Source organism: Solea solea, chromosome 10, assembly GCF_958295425.1.
Source record: "Solea solea chromosome 10, fSolSol10.1, whole genome shotgun sequence".
In the NCBI taxonomy this organism is placed as follows: domain Eukaryota; kingdom Metazoa; phylum Chordata; class Actinopteri; order Pleuronectiformes; family Soleidae; genus Solea; species Solea solea.
The window spans coordinates 25145939-25164946 of NC_081143.1; the positions used below are offsets into that span (position 1 = coordinate 25145939).

Here is a 19008-nt window from a genome sequence, read left to right on the forward strand (position 1 = left end):
CTGTCTTCTTATTGTTTTATGACTGTCAAGGAAAAAAACAACTTGAAAATCAAGAATTTCTTTTGAAGAGAGGTTTTAGTTCCCGTGCAGAGAAGCACACTGCTCAGGTGTTCTCTCAGTGTCCCACTTGGGATTTCTTGTTTACATGGAAAGTGAAATGCACTCTGGGATATGAGGCGGGGTATATATAGTGTCACCCTGCAGCATTCCCATTGGATTTATCTGTGCAGGGGAGTTAATGGTGAGCATCACTGTTGCTAGGTGATGTTGTTTTGTGACACTCGTGCAGCTGTCGCCTGTACCTGACTCACTGATGCTCCTTGTAACAAAAAAACCCTACACATTTGCGGCGGGTCTCGACTTACAGTTACTACTACGCGGGATGAAGAATGAATGAAGTCTGTTAAAAAGTCTGAATGCCGTTTTGTGGAATAACAAACAAAGATGGAGCTGTTTTGTGTCCGCAGGAGCAGCGAGATGCCAAATAACAGCTGTTTACTTGGAAACTGAGAGCCCCATGGAGAGAGAGATGTCTTCTCATGGAACAAAGCATGTGGAGTGATGCGGTGGCAAGTGCTTCTTCGAAAGATGGGGTCAGTGATGCTAACGCAGTGACGACACAATGTGCAGCCACAGATTTACCACCCAATACTTTTCCTTTTATGTGTGTAGAAAGACATTGTTATGACGTGATGCCTTCATAGACGGAATGAAAACATTTCCGAAACCAAGGTGTTGTGTTTAGAGCTTAAACTTGAAGCTGATGAAGTCTTTAATTGTTGAATTTCTTGTCGCAAAGAGAAACCTTTAATTTGTGGAAACAAATTTGAGGTATTTACATGTGTAAATGTCTAAAATACAGGGATCTTTCAGGTGTATGAAGTAAAGATTCCTGATTCATCACAACAAGCAGGCAGATGTGGAAAAAAATGACACTTTCTTTTCAGGTGGAAGCTGGTGCTCAAGCTGTGGCTCCAGCCATGAGGAAAACTCGGACCTGTAAGTGTGTCCTGGCCTTTGTCGTCCTCATCATTGTCCTCATTGGTGCAGGAGCCACACTGGCCTGGTACTTTTTGGGTGAGCAGTTCTCTCTCATTGTCTTTTTTTTTTTGCTTATTGTTACTGTGATCTCGGGAACATGGCTGCATGAAGAGCATTAATCTGTCTGCCTCCACTGTTTTTTTTAGACCAAGGGTCTCAAACTGTAATGACCTGGGGGCCACTGAGCATTGAGTCTTTCCCAAAAAGTCCAACTTTTTTGTAGGAATGGGAATCGGTATCGGTCAGTATCGGTATCGGTCGGATACCCGTTGAAATCACTGGATCGGATAAAAATGTAGAATCAGATACAATCAAAAAATCCTATATATTACACGCTTCACTATGCACAGACTATAAAACCGTAAAGAAAATATCAGCAAATCAGCAAAAGCATTTTAGCTGAGTCATGTTTGGACTGTTTACTGGAGAAAAATATTTCTTACACAGTTGGAGAATTATGTCTTTAAAAATTACTTGGCACAAATGTGTCGCAAACAGCTTCATGCGTTCATAAATGGTCTAAAATTAAAAAATTGGTATCGGTAGATACTCAAGTTTTTATATCAGTATTGGTTTCGGGACATCCCTACTTTTTGGGAGAAAGTTCCCCTGAAGATGAACTTAACTTTTCATCAACTACTTTTACTCCAGTTTTGTCCATTACATTGTTTTGATGGCGTTCCCGTCCCCATCAACTGCATTTCACTCGTTTTTGTCTCCCTTCCGAAACAACAGATTACAGGATTTGGGTTTTGGAGCCTCGCGTCCAGCAGCAGTATGCAGCCTACGTCTCCATCCTCAACCGCAAATTCTCCAGTGACTTGTCCTCTCGCAACAGCGCTGCGTTCAAGAAAGAGGCCGAGGGAGTGAAGATGGTGGTGAGCACGGACCATGAATTTGTGTGACGCCTATAAACACTTTGAAGGTTCCCATCTTTCAGGGACATAGAAAGAAAGATGACAGAAAACAGAAATGACCTGAAGATGCAAAGCCCTGAGTTTGAACTGATGGATTTTTCTTTCTGTCTTTCAGGTAGAGGAGATAATGAAAGACTCAAGTCTTTCCCGATACTTCAACTACACAAGTGTCTTTGCCTTTGGGTATGTGACTTACTCTTTTACCTAAACTTCAGTTATGACAACATGAAGTCGTGGTGAAGTTCAGAATGACAGAACTTCCGTATGTTAGTCGGAAGCTGGAGGTGGGAATGACGTCGCCTGGATGCAAATTATCTTGAAATACGGCTTTTGGCAGAGCTGTCACTAAAAACACCAGACTCCTCCGTTAAATATAGAGATTTTATACAGTTCCTTTGTTAAATGTTGGCGATTAATGCATGTTTTCTGGATTTTTAAGCTTTTTAACTGATCTACAGTTTGGCATTGTTTGGTTTTTATTGTTGTGTCGACACATTATGGTTTTGTTGTACACTCTGACATCAGTGTTGGATGAAACAGTGTTTTTTGTTTTTTCTATAGGGACGGGAGCGTTGTGGCTCACTTCTGGATAGTGATGTCCGTGCCAAGCAGCCACGTTGAGAGGGTCACCCTCATGAGCGTCACCAGAAGCCTGGAGGAAGGCCTGAGGGAATACAGAGGGTCAGTGGCGGTGCAGATGGCCAGCTTAAACGGATACGTCTTCTACCTCCCTTCACTCTCTGTCAGTGGTGAGACAAATCAAGGAGAGGGAACAGTGTGTGGACACAGACGACATGACACTTAAACAAAATAACAGGGGGGGAAATAATAATAATTTTTTGGATAATATCCAAAAGGTATAAAACATATTTTCTATGAATATAGTAGTCATTGTGATTGAACTCCAAGTACTGCTTTTTATTCATCTTTAAAATGTGTGGTTGTTTAATTCTGTATAGATGACACATACGTCTTATAAAAATAACCAGAACAAAAATAAAAATAAAAATACTGTTCACACATTATATGAGATATTTAAAAATGCATCTGCTATATGACGCTGGCATCTTGGCTTTGTTATATGTGGTTCAACAAAAGAGGGGAAGTCTGCATGAGTGAAACCTGCTCTGGTCCGCCCTTATAAATGACCTGGAAACAGTCAAACATCATCACAGCTCCCACACAAAGCCACAAAGGGCTAAAGGTTATATTAAACCATGTTTAAAGTCCAATACAAAACATCTGCTGTCACTATCATAATCTATGTTATGAGAATTACACTAGAAATGGGAAGTAAAATGAGGAGCAAATGTCTCATTAAAGTTTGTTTCTTATTTGTTTGCTTGATTTGTATAATTTGGTAAAAGCAATAAAAACACCTCGTCTTACTTATGTCACAGGGCCAAATCCAAAACTAGCATAAATTCAGAAAATCAATCTACAAATTCTAGAATCAGAAGGAAAAAGGAGGCCGTACGTGCAACATTATAGACGCCAACTGCTGTAAAACACCAAAGAACAAGAACTACTGTAAAAATCAAGTTTTCAATCTGTCATGAAAACTACCTCAGGTCTGACTTTTTTGGCATTGTTTTCCAAAGACTGTTACCACTACCAGGAGGTGGTGTCGGGAGGCCCCGTGGCTCTTCCTGGCCCGGACACACAGCACTCCTCCTGCCTGTGGCACCTCCAGGCTGCTCCTGGCTCCCAGTTGGAGCTCCACATGGAGTGGCTGCTGCCGCAGTGCCAGGACAGGCTGGTGGCGTACAATTCCCTCACTCCCAGGAAAAATCACCTCATCACATTGTGAGTTTTCTCCCACATATCAATGCATCGCCTACGTTATTTGTAACGAGATTAAAAATGTGCCCGTTATATGTTTATCTGTTCTTCTGTCCTGCCAGATTGTTTGGCTGCAGTAGACATGAACGCGTCGTCAGTGTCTTGTCCTCAGGCGAGACGATGGCGGTTGTTTGGAAACAGGGTCTTTACAGCTACAAGCACCCGTTCTCTTTGACGGCACAGGCCCGCGATCGCCAGGGTAACCAAATTCAGCCTTAAATTCATGGCAAATGTGAACGTGAGTCAAAAAACACAAGTCTTTATGAAGTTGGGCTGATGTGGCTCAGTTGTAGAGTGGTTTCAGTTGTGTCAGCCAGTGTGTGAAGACTCTGGGCTCTAGTCTCTTAACCTGAAAGCTGTGCTGGCATCAAATGGCTGAGTCAGATGTAATAGAAATGCACTATGAATGGGTAAATGGTAGTGTGAAACCACTTTGAGTCATCATGGAGACTAGAAAAAAAAGGTTATACGATTACAGAGTTACCAATCTAATAATGAGTACTGGTCTGAATTGGGTCAAAAATGACTGGATCAGTTATGCGGAGGAAAATATCACAGATATGGTTCCCCAAGCACAGGCAAGGTGTGTTAAAAGGGCGAGGTGATGGACCCAAGAGCAGGCAGGCGGCGACAGGTGGCGGTTTAACAGTTTACTGATGGATGAACTGACGGATGAGATGAACTAATGCAGGCAGAGATCTGATCCAGACAGCGGTGAAGGAAGAATCATGCACACAGGAGGACGTTCTGAGACCAGGAGTTAACAAAAGCAGAACACGAGCGCATGACTAAACACTAAAGAACTGTGAGCTGTGACGTTAACCACACAGAGGTCTGTAACAGTGTGGCCTAGAGAGGCTGGAGAACCAGGAAATAAGTAGAGATGCTTGATGATGAGATTGGGAGCAGGTGTGCTCCCGTCGCAGGTGAACTGATTGCATGCCGAGAGAAAGGAGGAGGAAGCGCAGGCGGAGCTTGACAGTGTGGTTGTGACACATTTAGTGAGCTGTGAGCATCTCCTTCCTTCCTTTTGTGGTGAAAAAAACCCCAAAACAATTTTATCTCACAAAGTTGGAGGTTCACCTATAATAAAAACCCACACTTACTAACTTAAGAAGATAATTTGCTACTTTATGTTGACATTAAAAAATAAACTTTCTGAAACAAGTCCATAATCACAGTTTTCATATCAGCGTATTTGATCACATCACTGAGGGCAGGCATGCTTAAAGCAGGGATTATATGTCACAACCACTGAGTCCTGTTTTGGGCCTTTTATTTCTACCTTTATGGAAGAAGAATATATGTTGTTTGGTTATGGCTAGGTGTTAAAATACTCAGCATAACGTTTTTTGAACTGTGTCAATAATACGAGCACAACGCACACATGTACTGGGTTTCAGTAAAAACACAGCCTCACGACACGAAAGTCTACAAAACACAGGACAAAGTCAAAAACTTTACAAAGGTCATGAACATAAAGGAAATGACTGGAGTGGAGAGTAAAGGAGAGGAGAATATAAACTGTGAACTGAGTGGATAATGAGAAACAGGTGGAGAACCATCAGGGAGTGGCAATCGCTGCGGCTGGAAACTAAATAGAAATAGGTGATTATTATAAGACAAACGGGCAACAACAGGAAGTGACAGGAAGTTAAAGTGAACAAAATGTGCAGGGAGAACTATAAAATAAGGTCAAGTCCACACGTGGGTGGGTGTTTTCTAAAAACAGAGATGTTCCTCCTACGGCTTAAAAACCCACACAAGCCGAAAACATGCTTCATCTTTACTTTTTACATGAATGCAACCGAAATAAAGATGAATTCATTCAGGATAAAGTGCCAATGACATACTTGTCTTAATTTTCCCCAGACTGTAACTCCACTATTGAACTGAAGGCTGTATCCGGAATCCAGGGAGTACTGAGGACGCCCTTTTTCCCAAGCTACTACCCTCCTGACACCAACTGTACCTGGACCTTTATTGTAAATGACTGTTTCATTGAAGCATGGCTTTTATAAGAGTGTTTTTTTATTTGTTATATTTCTGTACTTACTGTCCTGTATGTGTCATTAGGTCCCCACTAAAGGGATGGGCTTGTCTCTGGAGTTTGAGGACTACAAGCTGAGCAGAGCCAGCAACTATAAGACCTGTACTCAGGGACAGTGGGTCCTCCAGGACCGCAGGTGAAGATTCAAATGTTCTCTTTTGTCTACTGCCGTATCCTCACTGTTGGCCTTGTGCATTTTGTTGTCACGTCCATGCTTTTTCCTTAATCTTATAGCCGGTACATGGCTGGTAAAGTTTCTCGCAAGACCTGAGGTTGCCTAACCCTAGACCTGAGAACTCCTTAACGTGAGGACTCCAGGTCGGTAGCCCTAAACTTGCAAGGCTGGTGATTGTGAAGCTCTTAAATTAGGTCAAAACCCCCAATATCCTGCTTTACGTTTCACAGCAACAATGTGATTGGCTAATTTAAATTTGTACTCCCAATATCCGCTCATTAGAGGGTGAAATAGACAAGGATTGTGAATGAATGAGTTGGAAGACAGTTGTCCTGACTTCCCTGACTTTAAACGCCAAGCTTAGCACACCCAACACACTGCAATTTCACATTCAGGGCAGCCCGTGTCCAAGTGGAAAGGTGAACTTGACTTGTAACCGGAGGGTCCCTGGTTCAAAATCCCCACCCAGCCAAAAAAGGGCTGGCGTACCCCTGAGCAAGGTACCCAACCCCCAATGCTCCCCGGGCGCTACTCAGTGTGGCAGCCCACTGCTCCTAATTCTAGGATGGGTCAAAATGCAGAGAATAATTTCCCTAAGGGGATTAATAAAATATCTAAAATTAAATTCACCAGATGATGTATTTTGATAATGAACCTAATCCTTTTTACTTAATAATGAAACAGCCTTCACATCACGGTTTCCCCCCGAAAACGATACCCAAAACCAAAAAAAACACAAAAAAAACATCACTTTGCACAGGTGCAAAGACTCAGAATGACTAAGAATAACTGACACGTCAGCACACCACAGATATATATATATCTATATAAAAACATTTAATACGCACCCTAACCCTAACCCTACTCCTACAGGACAAAATGAGTGGCGATGACACAGAGACACATGGACGTCAACGCATTAAAATAACATATTTCATAAAACCTGTTAATGCATGTGGTCTAGTGTCTGACAGCTGCACAGTACAGACAGAAATGTAAACACCTGCAAAGGTAGGCGTAGCCCAGCCTACTTTGAAATGTCATTAATAGTCTGCTAAATTCCAAATAACAACCCCCCGACACTATCTGTGCAATATTTTAACTGTTATTTTTTCATATATTGTTTGCTTACAGTTTTCTTTCCTGTTTTTAAGTCTAGTATATTTTATATTTGCACTACTTTCATATATATATTTATATACATATACACTTATTTATTTTTTCTTGAATCATAGTTTACAGTAACTACCTCACAATTCAATGCTGTGTTGTTTTCGTTGCCAGTTTCACTGCTGTGTTTTCTGTGCAATGACAATAAAAGGAAGTCTAAGTCTAAGTCTATTAGACTTTGAAGATGCAAATTCCGACTGCATGGTCCCGAGTTTAAGGACGTTTCAGAATCCCACACATACAAAGCACAACCAGCTGCAGACAGAACAGCATCTTGCCACTCAAACACACCAAACCAACAATTACTAAAAACACACACAAAAACACATTTTGCACCAGTTCTTATTCTTAATATTGACTTCAGAAATGAGCTTCTGCTTCATTAGGACCACGTTTTGGTCTCCATGAGGACTAGTGATCCTGACATGACATGTTTATATGACGGAAAAGGTCACAAATAGAAGTATATACACACACAAGTACACCAGCATTCATAGTGAGGACGATTCCTTAGCCTCTTAACCTAAACCCAACTCAAACCCTAACCCTAAAACCAAACCCTAACCCTCCAAAAAAAAAACTTTTAAGAAGTGACCAGCGATATGTCCTCACTTTCCCAAAACTCCCTATGGATTCTAAGTGTTTTTGGTCCTCACAAAGACACTCACACACACCTGATGGCTAGTCTCTGTATTAACAGTTCACTTCATGTCCATATCATCCCACTCTTATATTCTGGCCTGAACAACAGAGGGCAGCAGCATGCCATACGTTTTCTTTTTTTGTTCTCTCCATAAGCTTTGTACTCATTTATATTTTTCCTCTGTAGGCAAACACACAGGAACTGTCCACTGTGCATGTGATCTCAGTGTCTCTGTTCCCTTTTTCTCAGACTGTGTGGCACCAGGAGTCTGCAGCCGTACAGCGAGCGTCTGTCCCCGCTTTCCACTACGGCCACGGTGGTCATGACGTCCGAGGTGTCCCTCACGGGGCCGGGCCTTCAGCTGCACTACAGCGTTTTCAACCTATCAGATCGTAAGCCCCGGGATGAGAGAGAGAGAGAGAGAGAGAGAGGCTGCCAAGACATTAAAATGTTGTGTTTATATTTGTGATGACATGTGTGTGTCTGTGTGTTTGTAGCCTGCCCTGGTCAGTCTCTGTGCAGCATTAACGGCCTGTGTGTTCCTGCCTGTGACGGCATCAGGGACTGTCCGAATGGACTCGACGAGTTGGACTGTGGTAATTTACACAGTGCTTTAACCCTTAAAACCATCACTGTTTAATGTGCAGCATATACAGAGGGTATCATATTTTATAATATTATATAATATAATATTTTGTTCCCTCTCCTGAGCTTTGTAGAGTTTTTTTGAACATGCAAATAATATATCAACTTATTTAGCGATTAGATGTAAATATGTGATATAATAAACACATACATAATATCCAATGTATATTAAGACCTTTTTAACAATATAGGCTTTATATCTTAAATTAAAAAGAATGTTAACACCTGCAAATATATGCATTCATGTACTGTAATGTATCTTCCCATGTTCCTTTTTTATCTAGAAATTGAGATACAGCAATTTGCATTCAACTTTTAATTATGTTTTCATGTAAATGTTTCACATTTCAGCTCAATAGCTTCCAGGTCATGTGACCTAATGACTGAAAATCAGGGCAGGATAATATGACTACAATAGCTAGTTATGGTAGATTTTTATCAGGGCCTGAGCCTAAATGGCAGCGGCCGAAATAGGAGGAACCTTTTTGTTATCCTTCAGATTATTATTATATCCTTGACTTTGCCGTCATCAAATCGCCACAGTTCAAAGTTCACTTGGCTTCTAACCCTAACCCTTATGGACAAAAACAATAGAAAAACGGTCTATTTTGTGACTTCTGCACAATTATTGCTACTTTATATCATTACTTAAATGGAATATGAAACATAACTTTGACAAAACAACATCTTTTAAAGCTGAATATGAGACCGATAAACACACACACTCCCAGGATGTCCATATAAGGAGTTTTGTATTATTCTCACATCAAATTACCATATTACCAAGCAAAAATAACTCATTTCCACGTTAATCTTTTTGTTTGTTTGTTTCTTGAGAAGAAGAAACAGGGCGGAGGTCAACTTAAAGATATAATCAGGACATTTCTGGATTAAATATCTGAAAATGACATGACTAATGTTGGGTTGAGTATAGCACTTGGATTAGCAAAAACATTCTCACACTCTACTTTTCAGGCGTTTCAAAGTCAAAGGATGTAACGACACGTACTCGTGAACCACAATCCTCCACCAGACCACATGCATGAGCCAGTTTAATATACAAACAGACCTATTTAAACAGTTCTGTGGAAATAATATTTCAACATTTCATGTAAACCTCATTCATGATAATATTTTTACTTTTTCTTTTATTGCAGAATGTTTTGATGTTGTGGCCGAGATTTAAAAAAAAAAAAAAAAGTTGTTTTCAGTCAGTGCAGATGCCGTATTTGCTGTGTTTTAATGTCGTTATTGGTGATCTTTGTTCATAGTGTCACTGAAAGACGGGACACATTTATTTTTAAAAGCATTTATCATGTAATAACATCTGACTTTGGATGCTTTGGTACAATCTAATTTAAATTTAACCCAATAACACTACATTGTGTGTGTGTGTGTGTCAGTGTGTGTGGCTCAGTACCCGTGTCCAGGCGACAGTCAGTGTGTGGACTACAGCAAGGTGTGTGACGACCACCCGGACTGTCCAGACGCCGCAGACGAGTTGAACTGCACTAATGGTAACATACAAGTGGCCTGATAAATGCGTGGGAAATAATAATGGTCATGCATTAAATACTGTGTTTGTGTGCGTTTGTGTTTGTTTGCGTGTTCAGGTATGGTGGCGTGCACAGACAGGACTTACACGTGTGCAGATGGAACGTGTCTGAAAAAGTCAAACCCAGAGTGCGACTCTGTCGTTGACTGTCCGGACGCCTCAGATGAAGAACAGTGTGGTTAGTGGTTAGGACACACACACACACACACACACACACACAGACACACACAACAAAGCCAACATCGGACAACATGGTAGTGATTAAATATGAGATTAAAACAAAACCACAATTACTACTACAGTATATTTCATTCTGCTGACAATTCTACACACTGGTCCTTTAATCGAGTGTCAGCTGGTTGTTTTTGTTTTTGTTTTTTTACCTCATACCTTTATTTTGCCTGATAAATAAATAAAAACATTATAATATAATATTTCTCACTGACTTTAGACGGAATAAGACACACATTCTATGATTGTTTTAATATAGAAACATAAAACAGCTACAATTAGTACTGCAATACTTCAAATACAAATTATTTACAGTATTTAGCACCATAGTTTGATGTTTTTGCAACTGTGTGTGAATGTGTGTGTGTTCAGACTGTGGCCTGAGGCAGTTGTCCAGTCGTATTGTGGGAGGGACCAATGCCACAGAGGGGGAGTGGCCATGGCAGGTCAGCCTGCAGGTGCGAGGTGCCCACGTCTGTGGAGGGGCACTGATCACCAGCCAGTGGGTGGTGTCCGCCGCCCACTGTTTCCATGGCGACCGGTACGTGCAGAAAGGAGGAGGAGGAGGAGGAAGTGGTGCGGTGTGGAAAGTGTTAGAAAGCGCTTCCAAAAAAAAACAAAAAAAAAAACACAACCTGAAGCTCTTTGTTGAGGGCAAATGAAAAAGCTTTTCTTGTGCATTTGTTCACGGACGTGAGACGCAAGTAGTGTCAAAATGATCTTACATCACTTTGTTTCATGAAAAATCAAAGGGAATCAGAGGCAGAACACCACTACCACCACCAACAACAAAAAAAATCTGCAAAAACTGCAGCTCTAAATATGAAAAACAGGGAGTGGGTTTTCCAAAGCAAATGTAAAATGATTATTCAACAGGGGCAGAACATACCTGTTGCTCCTCTAACACAAGACAATTCTTCTCCGTCCTTCCCCTGAAGCCTCCAGCTGTCAGTGTGGACCGTCCACCTGGGTAAACACCTCCTCAGTACCAGCAGCCCCACAGAGGAGACGGTGACAATTCAGCGGATCCATCTTCACAAATACTACAACAATGAGTCCTACGACTATGACCTGGCCCTGCTGCAGCTGGACCGGTCCAACTCCGCGGTGCAGCCTGGACGCGCTCGACCCGTCTGCCTGCCGCCACCGAGCCAGCAGCTGGAGCCGGGCCAGGTCTGCTGGGTCACCGGCTGGGGCTCTCTACATGAGGGAGGTGAGGGGGGAAATGAGGCACAGGAGGGTCAAATGTTAGGCGGTAGACTCGTGCATTTTGTTACAACCCACCTGCAGATGGTAGGTGACATATTTTGCAAAATTTTTCCATAATAACCTTTCAGCTTAATGTAAGTCACATGATCTGTGAAAGAACTAAACGTCCACACCGCCTCGATAGGCTTTGTTTCTGGTTTGGGGGAATCTGGCGTGTGACGGGGGAATCGGACCAATCACAGGAGCTTCTCAGGAACTGCACATTCACATCAAAGTAGCTTTTCCAGCATTGGTAACAACTGCATATATGACAGATTATTATATACAGACAATTATGTGAGTCAATCCTGACTGAGGACTAAGGGAGCGTTGGCTTGTATACAGCAGCAGGGCAAGGGTGGGCGGAGACGAGAGGCATTTATCATATCAAACTGGCTTATTTGAGCAATACGATTTATTTCTGAAACTTTTCAGGGACACTTCTTTGTGTTTTCTTGTTTGCCACCATGTCTCCTTGCTCAGGCAACATTGCTGTTGGCTCATTTGGACTCAAATCATTTCTTGTGTGCAGTGCAGAGACACGTCGCTGAGCAACAGGATCTAAACTCTGCTACACTGAGAAACAGAGAGAGTTGAAATCTAGTTGAAATCTAGTTTAGGTTGTGCAAACACTATTGCATACTGAAAAACCATGATCGCCGGCGGCTGACCGTAATCACAGCCACTCTCTGACCAAGGCGCTCCATTTAAACAACTTTCCTCCCTCGCTCATTCTGTCTCACACAGCTGCTGCTGCTGCCACCACGGCCTCCACCTTCCAAGATCAGAGAATCAGTGCCAAGTCCAACTGTCTTTGCATTTGTTGCAATAATGGTTTAAGTACAACGACCTTTGTACGTCTTGTAAAACATCGGCCGTTTAAAAGTTGACATTTATTTGGTGCTTTTGACTTGCGGGTCATCTCATAAAGAGCCTGCTGTCCGTGTTTAGATTTCGACGAAACGTCGTGTTGTTCCTGTCACAGGATGAACATGAAACTGTTTTTTTTCCCAGTGGTTTTTGTGTTATGCAATATCATGCACTATTTTCACAGGAACTGCTCTCACATGACCTTTGTGGTCTTACAAAAAAAAAAAAAATGTCAGTAGCACAGTAACTTGTGGCACAAGAAAAGAACCGTTTTTGAGTGCAGTTGAAATTTCACTGTGTAGCTGAAAAAAACAAAAAAACCAATCAGTAAAGTTGTCTAAGTTTTAATTTCCTCCTAAAAAAATAAATGTTTTTTTGCGTTGTCTCTGCTCGATTGTCCCCCTGACCTTTCCCCCACTCTGACCTCATCCAGGAAGTGCCAGTAATGTTCTTCAGAAGGTGAATGTTCCTCTGGTCAGTCAGGAAGACTGTATTCTCTCTTATGGCCAGTTGCTCACTCCCACGATGCTTTGCGCTGGTTACCGGAGCGGAGAGAAAGATGCCTGTCAGGTAATGTATGTCCTAGTTTTCATTGTAAGCTGCTGAACAGCCACATACTGTATTTCCATCAGGAGTGGAGCTCAGGTAAAAGTGATGATTGGACTTTTATTTGCTGGGTGGACAGATAATAAAGTATAAAGTGTAAAGTATAAAGTGCAGCTGGCAAACTGAACCCCACGAGGTGGCAGCGCTGTATGTGAATGTGGCTTTTAGATGTTGTTGTGCTGCCCTCAAGTGTCCAACATGAATAAGTACCATTCCACTGCAGATGGTATAGTAGATTAAAATGTAAATATACATAAAGTATTTTACAATGCAGCGCTAGTATAGTTTCTCTATATTTAATAATATAAATATGTTGTCAAGTCACATATTGTGCTGCAGAGCCATCAATATCTAATCTGTCGCCTCCCCCCTACCACGCTGCAGGGAGACTCTGGCGGTCCCTTGGTTTGCCAGGAGCCGTCTGGTCGCTGGTTCCTCGCCGGGGTGGTGAGCTGGGGCAGCGGCTGTGGACGTCCAAGGTTCTACGGCGTGTACACCCGCATCCCCAGACTCACCGAGTGGATCAAGGAGGTCATCAGCACCTCCTGAGTCGCCGAGCATCATCAGTCGTCATCACCATCTTCATCATCATCATCATCTCAGTGCAAACTGAAAGGCCCGATGGTTTTAGACAACATCTCAAGCAATTAGGAAAGTTGCAATACAAATACATTTTGCACAATGTACAGTTGAAAAGAACACATGCCAAATATGAAATAAACTAAATAAAATCTTAGTTTGGTGATGTTATTATTCTGCCGATGGGAGCTTTTGTGTGTATACAGCAGCAGCACGGAGGCAGGTGATGGCAAGAGGCATCTATTCTGTCAAACTGTCAGGGGGGTTTTAAGTAAAAAAAAAAAAGTCACTTCTGAAACTGTTTGTAGGCTCTTCATTGTTTTAAAAAAATAAAATAAAAAGTAATTCCAACCAGTTTGCAGCCATCTTGCTTTACTAGCCCAATTTTGCTGTTGCCTCCAACAAAGTTCGCAATACTGAGAAAGTTAAGCACTACAGCTTTAATGTGTTAATATAAATTAAATTAAATTAAATTAAATTAAATTAAATTAAATTAAATTAAATTAAATTAAATTAAATTAAATTAAATTAAATTACAAATCATTGAGAAATGCGTCTTAGAAGATTTTGAAATGTCATGATCATGCACCGTGAAAGCAAAGTTACAGGTGCCTAGAAAAGGTTAATGTAATCATTTATCATCTACTTTTGACTGAGCCTATGGTCTATGATATTACATTTAAATGGTATACGTCCACCAAGTCTAATGTCCTGTCTCATAATGAAAGAGGGGAAAAAACATTAATGGATCTGCCCATTTATTTGGATATTCTCCAAATTTGAATGAGTTCCTTGTTTAGTTCACAAAATAGCACAGGAAATTTGTTTAGAAGTTTTTTTTGAACGCCTTTATAAAAGAAAGACAGGCAAAAAAGTTTTCCCACAGGTCACAGATCAGCCACCAGTTGTCCGGTTCTTCAAGTAAATAACTTATGAACCTCAAAATGTAGAAGAGTACACTTCTTCTTCTTCTTCTTCTTCTTCTTCTTTCAGCTTCTCCATTTAGGGGTCGCCACAGCAAATTATCTGCCTCCATTCTGTCTTGTGTGGCAACTGTGTCCTCATGTTCTGCTTCACAACATCCATGAACCTTCTCTGTGGACTTCTTCTTTTCCTCCTGCCCGGCAGCTCCATCTTCAACATCCTTTGTCCAATATAATGACTATCCCTCCTCTGCATGTGACCAAACCATCTCAACCATACTTAATTTCCAAACTTTGAGTGGGAGTGTCATCTTGGTCACTCCCAACAAAAATCTCAACATCTTCAGATCCTCCACCTCCAGCTCCGCCTCCTGTCTTTTAAACAGTGCCTCTGTCTCTAAGCCAGACATCATAGCAGGTCTCACCACCTGACCTTTCATTGGGATACACTGTAACAGCCTTTATTGAGCTATTTCAGTGTTTAGGAGGAAACAACTGACTGCATATCAGTAACATGCATATCTACTGTTTATGCCACTTTATTTTCAGTTTGTGAAAGACCTCCTCTCTTGTGGGAATACATGTGCTTCATCTCTTCAAAACATCTGATTTCACCGCTGCAGGTTTGCAGATGTAAAGTTTAATGCTCTCTTTTCACCAGTTGTTTTCAGAATGTAAGTGGTTACCTCCGGGGTTTAGGAGCCATTTCATTATCAATTCAAGGAGATGTAATTTGACTTTTCAGCTTATTTTATTAACATCCACAACACTGTTTTCTCAAGGGGCCTGAGAGCAGGTATCACTGCAGCAGCAGCAGCAGCAGCAGCAGCAGTAGCATCATCTTATCCTGGGGGCTCTACGCTCCTGATTCATTAAGTAAACAAATCTGGGACATATAGTAAATTAAATCTATTAAATCTAATCTAAATGAGCCCAAATCCTCTTGAGATGTTTCAAAGTTCCCGTTTTCTGTGTAATTTATATTTTATTAGGCTGTAAACCATAACGACTGTCACGCTCTGTGGAGCATAACAACAGAAATCATCCATCACGCCTTTTGCTCTACACACGAAACACAAATGTTGAATGTGTATTAATGATGACCCTCTGTTTCCTCTTTCAGAGAGCCGTGACAGATGTTGTGACTTACGACAAAATGTTTCTTACAAAATCCAGGGGTTTATATACGACATAACAGCTGAAGTAAGACAACGTTTGTGTGTCAAACTGGTTATTTTGTTGTTATAACTGATTACACAAGTCAAAGTTTATTTATATTGCCTGGTTAAATCAACCACAGCTGGACTGGAGTATAAAAGACATGATAAAATTGCACAGCTTAACAGTAATATCAAATGAAAATCATTTATTTGAGATATTGCACAATTTAATGGTGATGGAAAAACAACATGATCCACATTTATATTGGTTCCCATCATGCCAATACTATGAAAAGACTAATATGGTTCACTCATGCATGGGTGATAATTACGGCAAAAAACAGCACTCCTTGGCTATTGCTTGAATGTCTTTTAACACGACAATAAACAAACTAAGACACATTTGGAGGGACTAAGTACCTGCCTTTAACCTCCACAGGTTAAATCGTCTAAAGCCACATTTCCCATCATTCTGTTTTTTTTGTACTTTTTACATGACCATATATTAGAGACACAAATCAGAAATTAGAAATAACTTAAAACTGTAAATATGAAACTTTTAAAAATGTCCATTACATTTGAACTAGATGGGTTCACACAGTGCTGTTGCTTTTTTTACTTGGGTCGCGCTTCACCTCTCCACAAAATGTCATGGAAACATGTTCAGTAGTTTTTTAATAATCTTACAAAAAAAATAAATAGAAAACACTTAATTTGACCTTTATTTGGATGTTTAATAATGCAGATTATTTAAAAAACTGAGGAAACCTTGACAGTGTTTAATGACTTGAATCTGCCCCTAAGCTTTGGAATAGTTTCCCGTCCTCCATCATGTCTTATTTATTTTTAAATAGTCCAATCTTGCTTTAGATTGAGTCTGATTTCATCGAACGCCGATGTTATTTCCAATCCTGCTTCTTAATCTTCCTTTCAGTTTCTATAAATGTGTTGCTGTTTGTGTTATTTTTGTGTTTCTTATCGTTTGTGCCCCCACAGTAAAGTATTCTGGCCGAGCTCCTGCTGATTTTTGAAATGTGCTATAAAAATAAATCTGACTTGACTCATTCAGTTTGAACTGGCAGAAAACTGTAGGAAAACTAGAACGAGAAGTGAGGGTCAGGTGGAGCTGAAAATTGATGAATGAAGGAAAAACCTATCTTTGGCCACAGCCATCAGTCACACTTGCTTAAAAAAAAGCCATAATGTTGATTTTGGTTTGAAGTTTGAAGTCATTAGGCTAAATAGAAAATGTTGTTTTCATGAAAGCATGATGTCAATGTGTCTGTGATGATATCTTATTACAATTTTGGTCCAAACTCTCTCAAAACGTCTCAAAATGAAGTCACAGGCTTTTGCTCCTCCTCTGAGCTTTAAATACCAACATCGTGTGGTGTGTGTGGCTGCTGCTGCTTTTGTTTACTGCTTTCCAGTTCCCCTACAACAACCCAAGAGAGTTCATGGTTCAAATCGGGGATCATTTGAAGACTCAAAACGGCTCAAATGTGTGAGTATGTACGTGTGTGTGGAAATGTTCATTTTAAGCATCGGGATCACTTTAAACTTCGAAAAAGAACATATGAAACTGGCAATTACAGTGTCTCGTCCATTTTTATTCTCGTACTTCTTCATCATGTTTTCTTGCTATTGATCCTTGAAGAGCTACATGTAATTCTCATGTAATGCAATGTTGAGAAATGTAATGAGAAAACATAAACATACATGCTCATACACATTTTAGGATGTGCAGAAAACAATCATCCAAATCACGTTTGTTGCTGGGTAAAGGAGGCCAGCAGCTGAAGAGAAAAAACTGTTTTTGTGTCCAGACTCCAGAGGTTTTGGTCCTGATTGACCACGGCCTTCCTGCCAGAGGATTTGCTCCCTTCGTTTCCAGAAAGTAAATCCTCTGCTGTGCTTTTTTGATGATGTTCAGTTCCCACTTGAGGTTCTGGATGATGATTGTGCCCTGAGAGGATCCTGATGCTGTCAGACCCAAGACGTCTGTGATTCACCTGCAGGTGGAATCCGACTCGTTAAAGTGGGGTGGATGGTGTTGAAGGCAGAGCTGAAGTCCACAAATGGGATCCTGGCGGAGGTTCCTAAGGAGTCCAGATGCTGGGGTGGTGAGCCAGGTTTAGGTTTTCTGTTGCCGAGCTGTAGGGGGTCCAGAAGAGTGTGTTTTGTGTATTGCATGATAAATTAAAATTTAAGCGACTTATCCAGAATTCCACTGCCTCACACCCAAAGTCAGCTGGGTTTGGCTCCAGCAGCTCCTCCTGAATCCCTCGACGGGAAAAAACTAAAAGAGAAAAAAAAAGTTCATGCATTTACTGAAACTTTAATGTAAGATTAATTCAATCACTCACACTTCACAGCAGTGACTGCTTGAATGTGTCACGTATCAGGCATGAATCATACTGTAGCTGCTCAGTGAGTGGATGACTGAGAGAAAACGCCCTGATTGAATTAAAGTACACGGCGATGCCAAAGAGCCTCTCTGACCTCAAAACCTGGACCTAGTGCATCTCATTTACTGGAACATATTTCACGTTGCACAACTGAATGGTCATAATATTCACCACGAGTGTGTTTGCAGAAGTGTGTGAATGCTTTAGGATACAAATAATTTGGCTTTTGACTTATATTATGTTCTTTATGCAAAGGTCCTGCCTTGCTTCATATTTTAAAGCAGAAGCTCGCGACACAAATGAAGAAGAAGTGGAAGAAGAAGCTCCACCCACCTAAAGCTTACTTATAAACCAAAGAAGAAGAAGGAGAAAGTGGACAGAGTTTTGAACGGTGTTTGACTAATTTTTGCCAATTGGTTTTTGTCATATTTTATTTTGTCATGTTAGTTGATTAAATCACATTTAAATGTTTCTCCATCATCCAAACTCATTGGAAACATCTATTAATGTGTAGTAATAATAATAATAATTATTATTTACATATTACACATATTCTAATCCTTTCTCCCAAATATAACCGTATCTATATTTCTGTGTGGTCCCATATTTAACCCTTTGAAACCTAAACCTCAAAATTTGCATCTGGACTTTTGTTGTTATTGTTTGTTTTAATAATTGAAGGGCCAGAAAATGTCCTACAAGTGCTTTTTTCCAGATTAACTTTCAATATCTGGCAGTTATTTATTTACTGCATGTTAAAATGAATGACAGGACAACAGCTAAGCTGATAAAGAAGCCTTTACACGGAGACAAGAGGCGGGAATTCTTCTCTAAATGAAAGAGGTTCATAGAGTAGTAATAGTGGGGTGTCAGAATCTCAGTGGTAGAGCAAGTCGTCTTTCTACTGGAACTGTTTGTGGGTTCAATTGCCTGGCTCCGCTACAG

The 19008-nt window shown here is 40.8% G+C and overlaps 1 protein-coding gene across 1 annotated transcript; it reads left to right on the forward strand.

The window, feature by feature from the left end:
• The first annotated feature begins 315 nt into the window (after nt 1-315).
• Nucleotides 316-13732, forward strand: LOC131466493 (transmembrane protease serine 6). Its single transcript, XM_058639756.1, has 17 exons — nt 316-593; nt 948-1077; nt 1777-1919; nt 2074-2141; nt 2520-2707; nt 3560-3764; nt 3863-3999; nt 5673-5785; nt 5877-5986; nt 8088-8230; nt 8336-8434; nt 9887-10000; nt 10097-10216; nt 10642-10810; nt 11208-11482; nt 12821-12957; nt 13378-13732. The coding sequence occupies exons 1-17, from the start codon at nt 540-542 to the stop codon at nt 13540-13542; spliced, it is 2370 nt and encodes a 789-aa protein (XP_058495739.1). The 5' UTR covers nt 316-539; the 3' UTR covers nt 13543-13732.
• The last annotated feature ends 5276 nt before the right edge of the window (nt 13733-19008 follow it).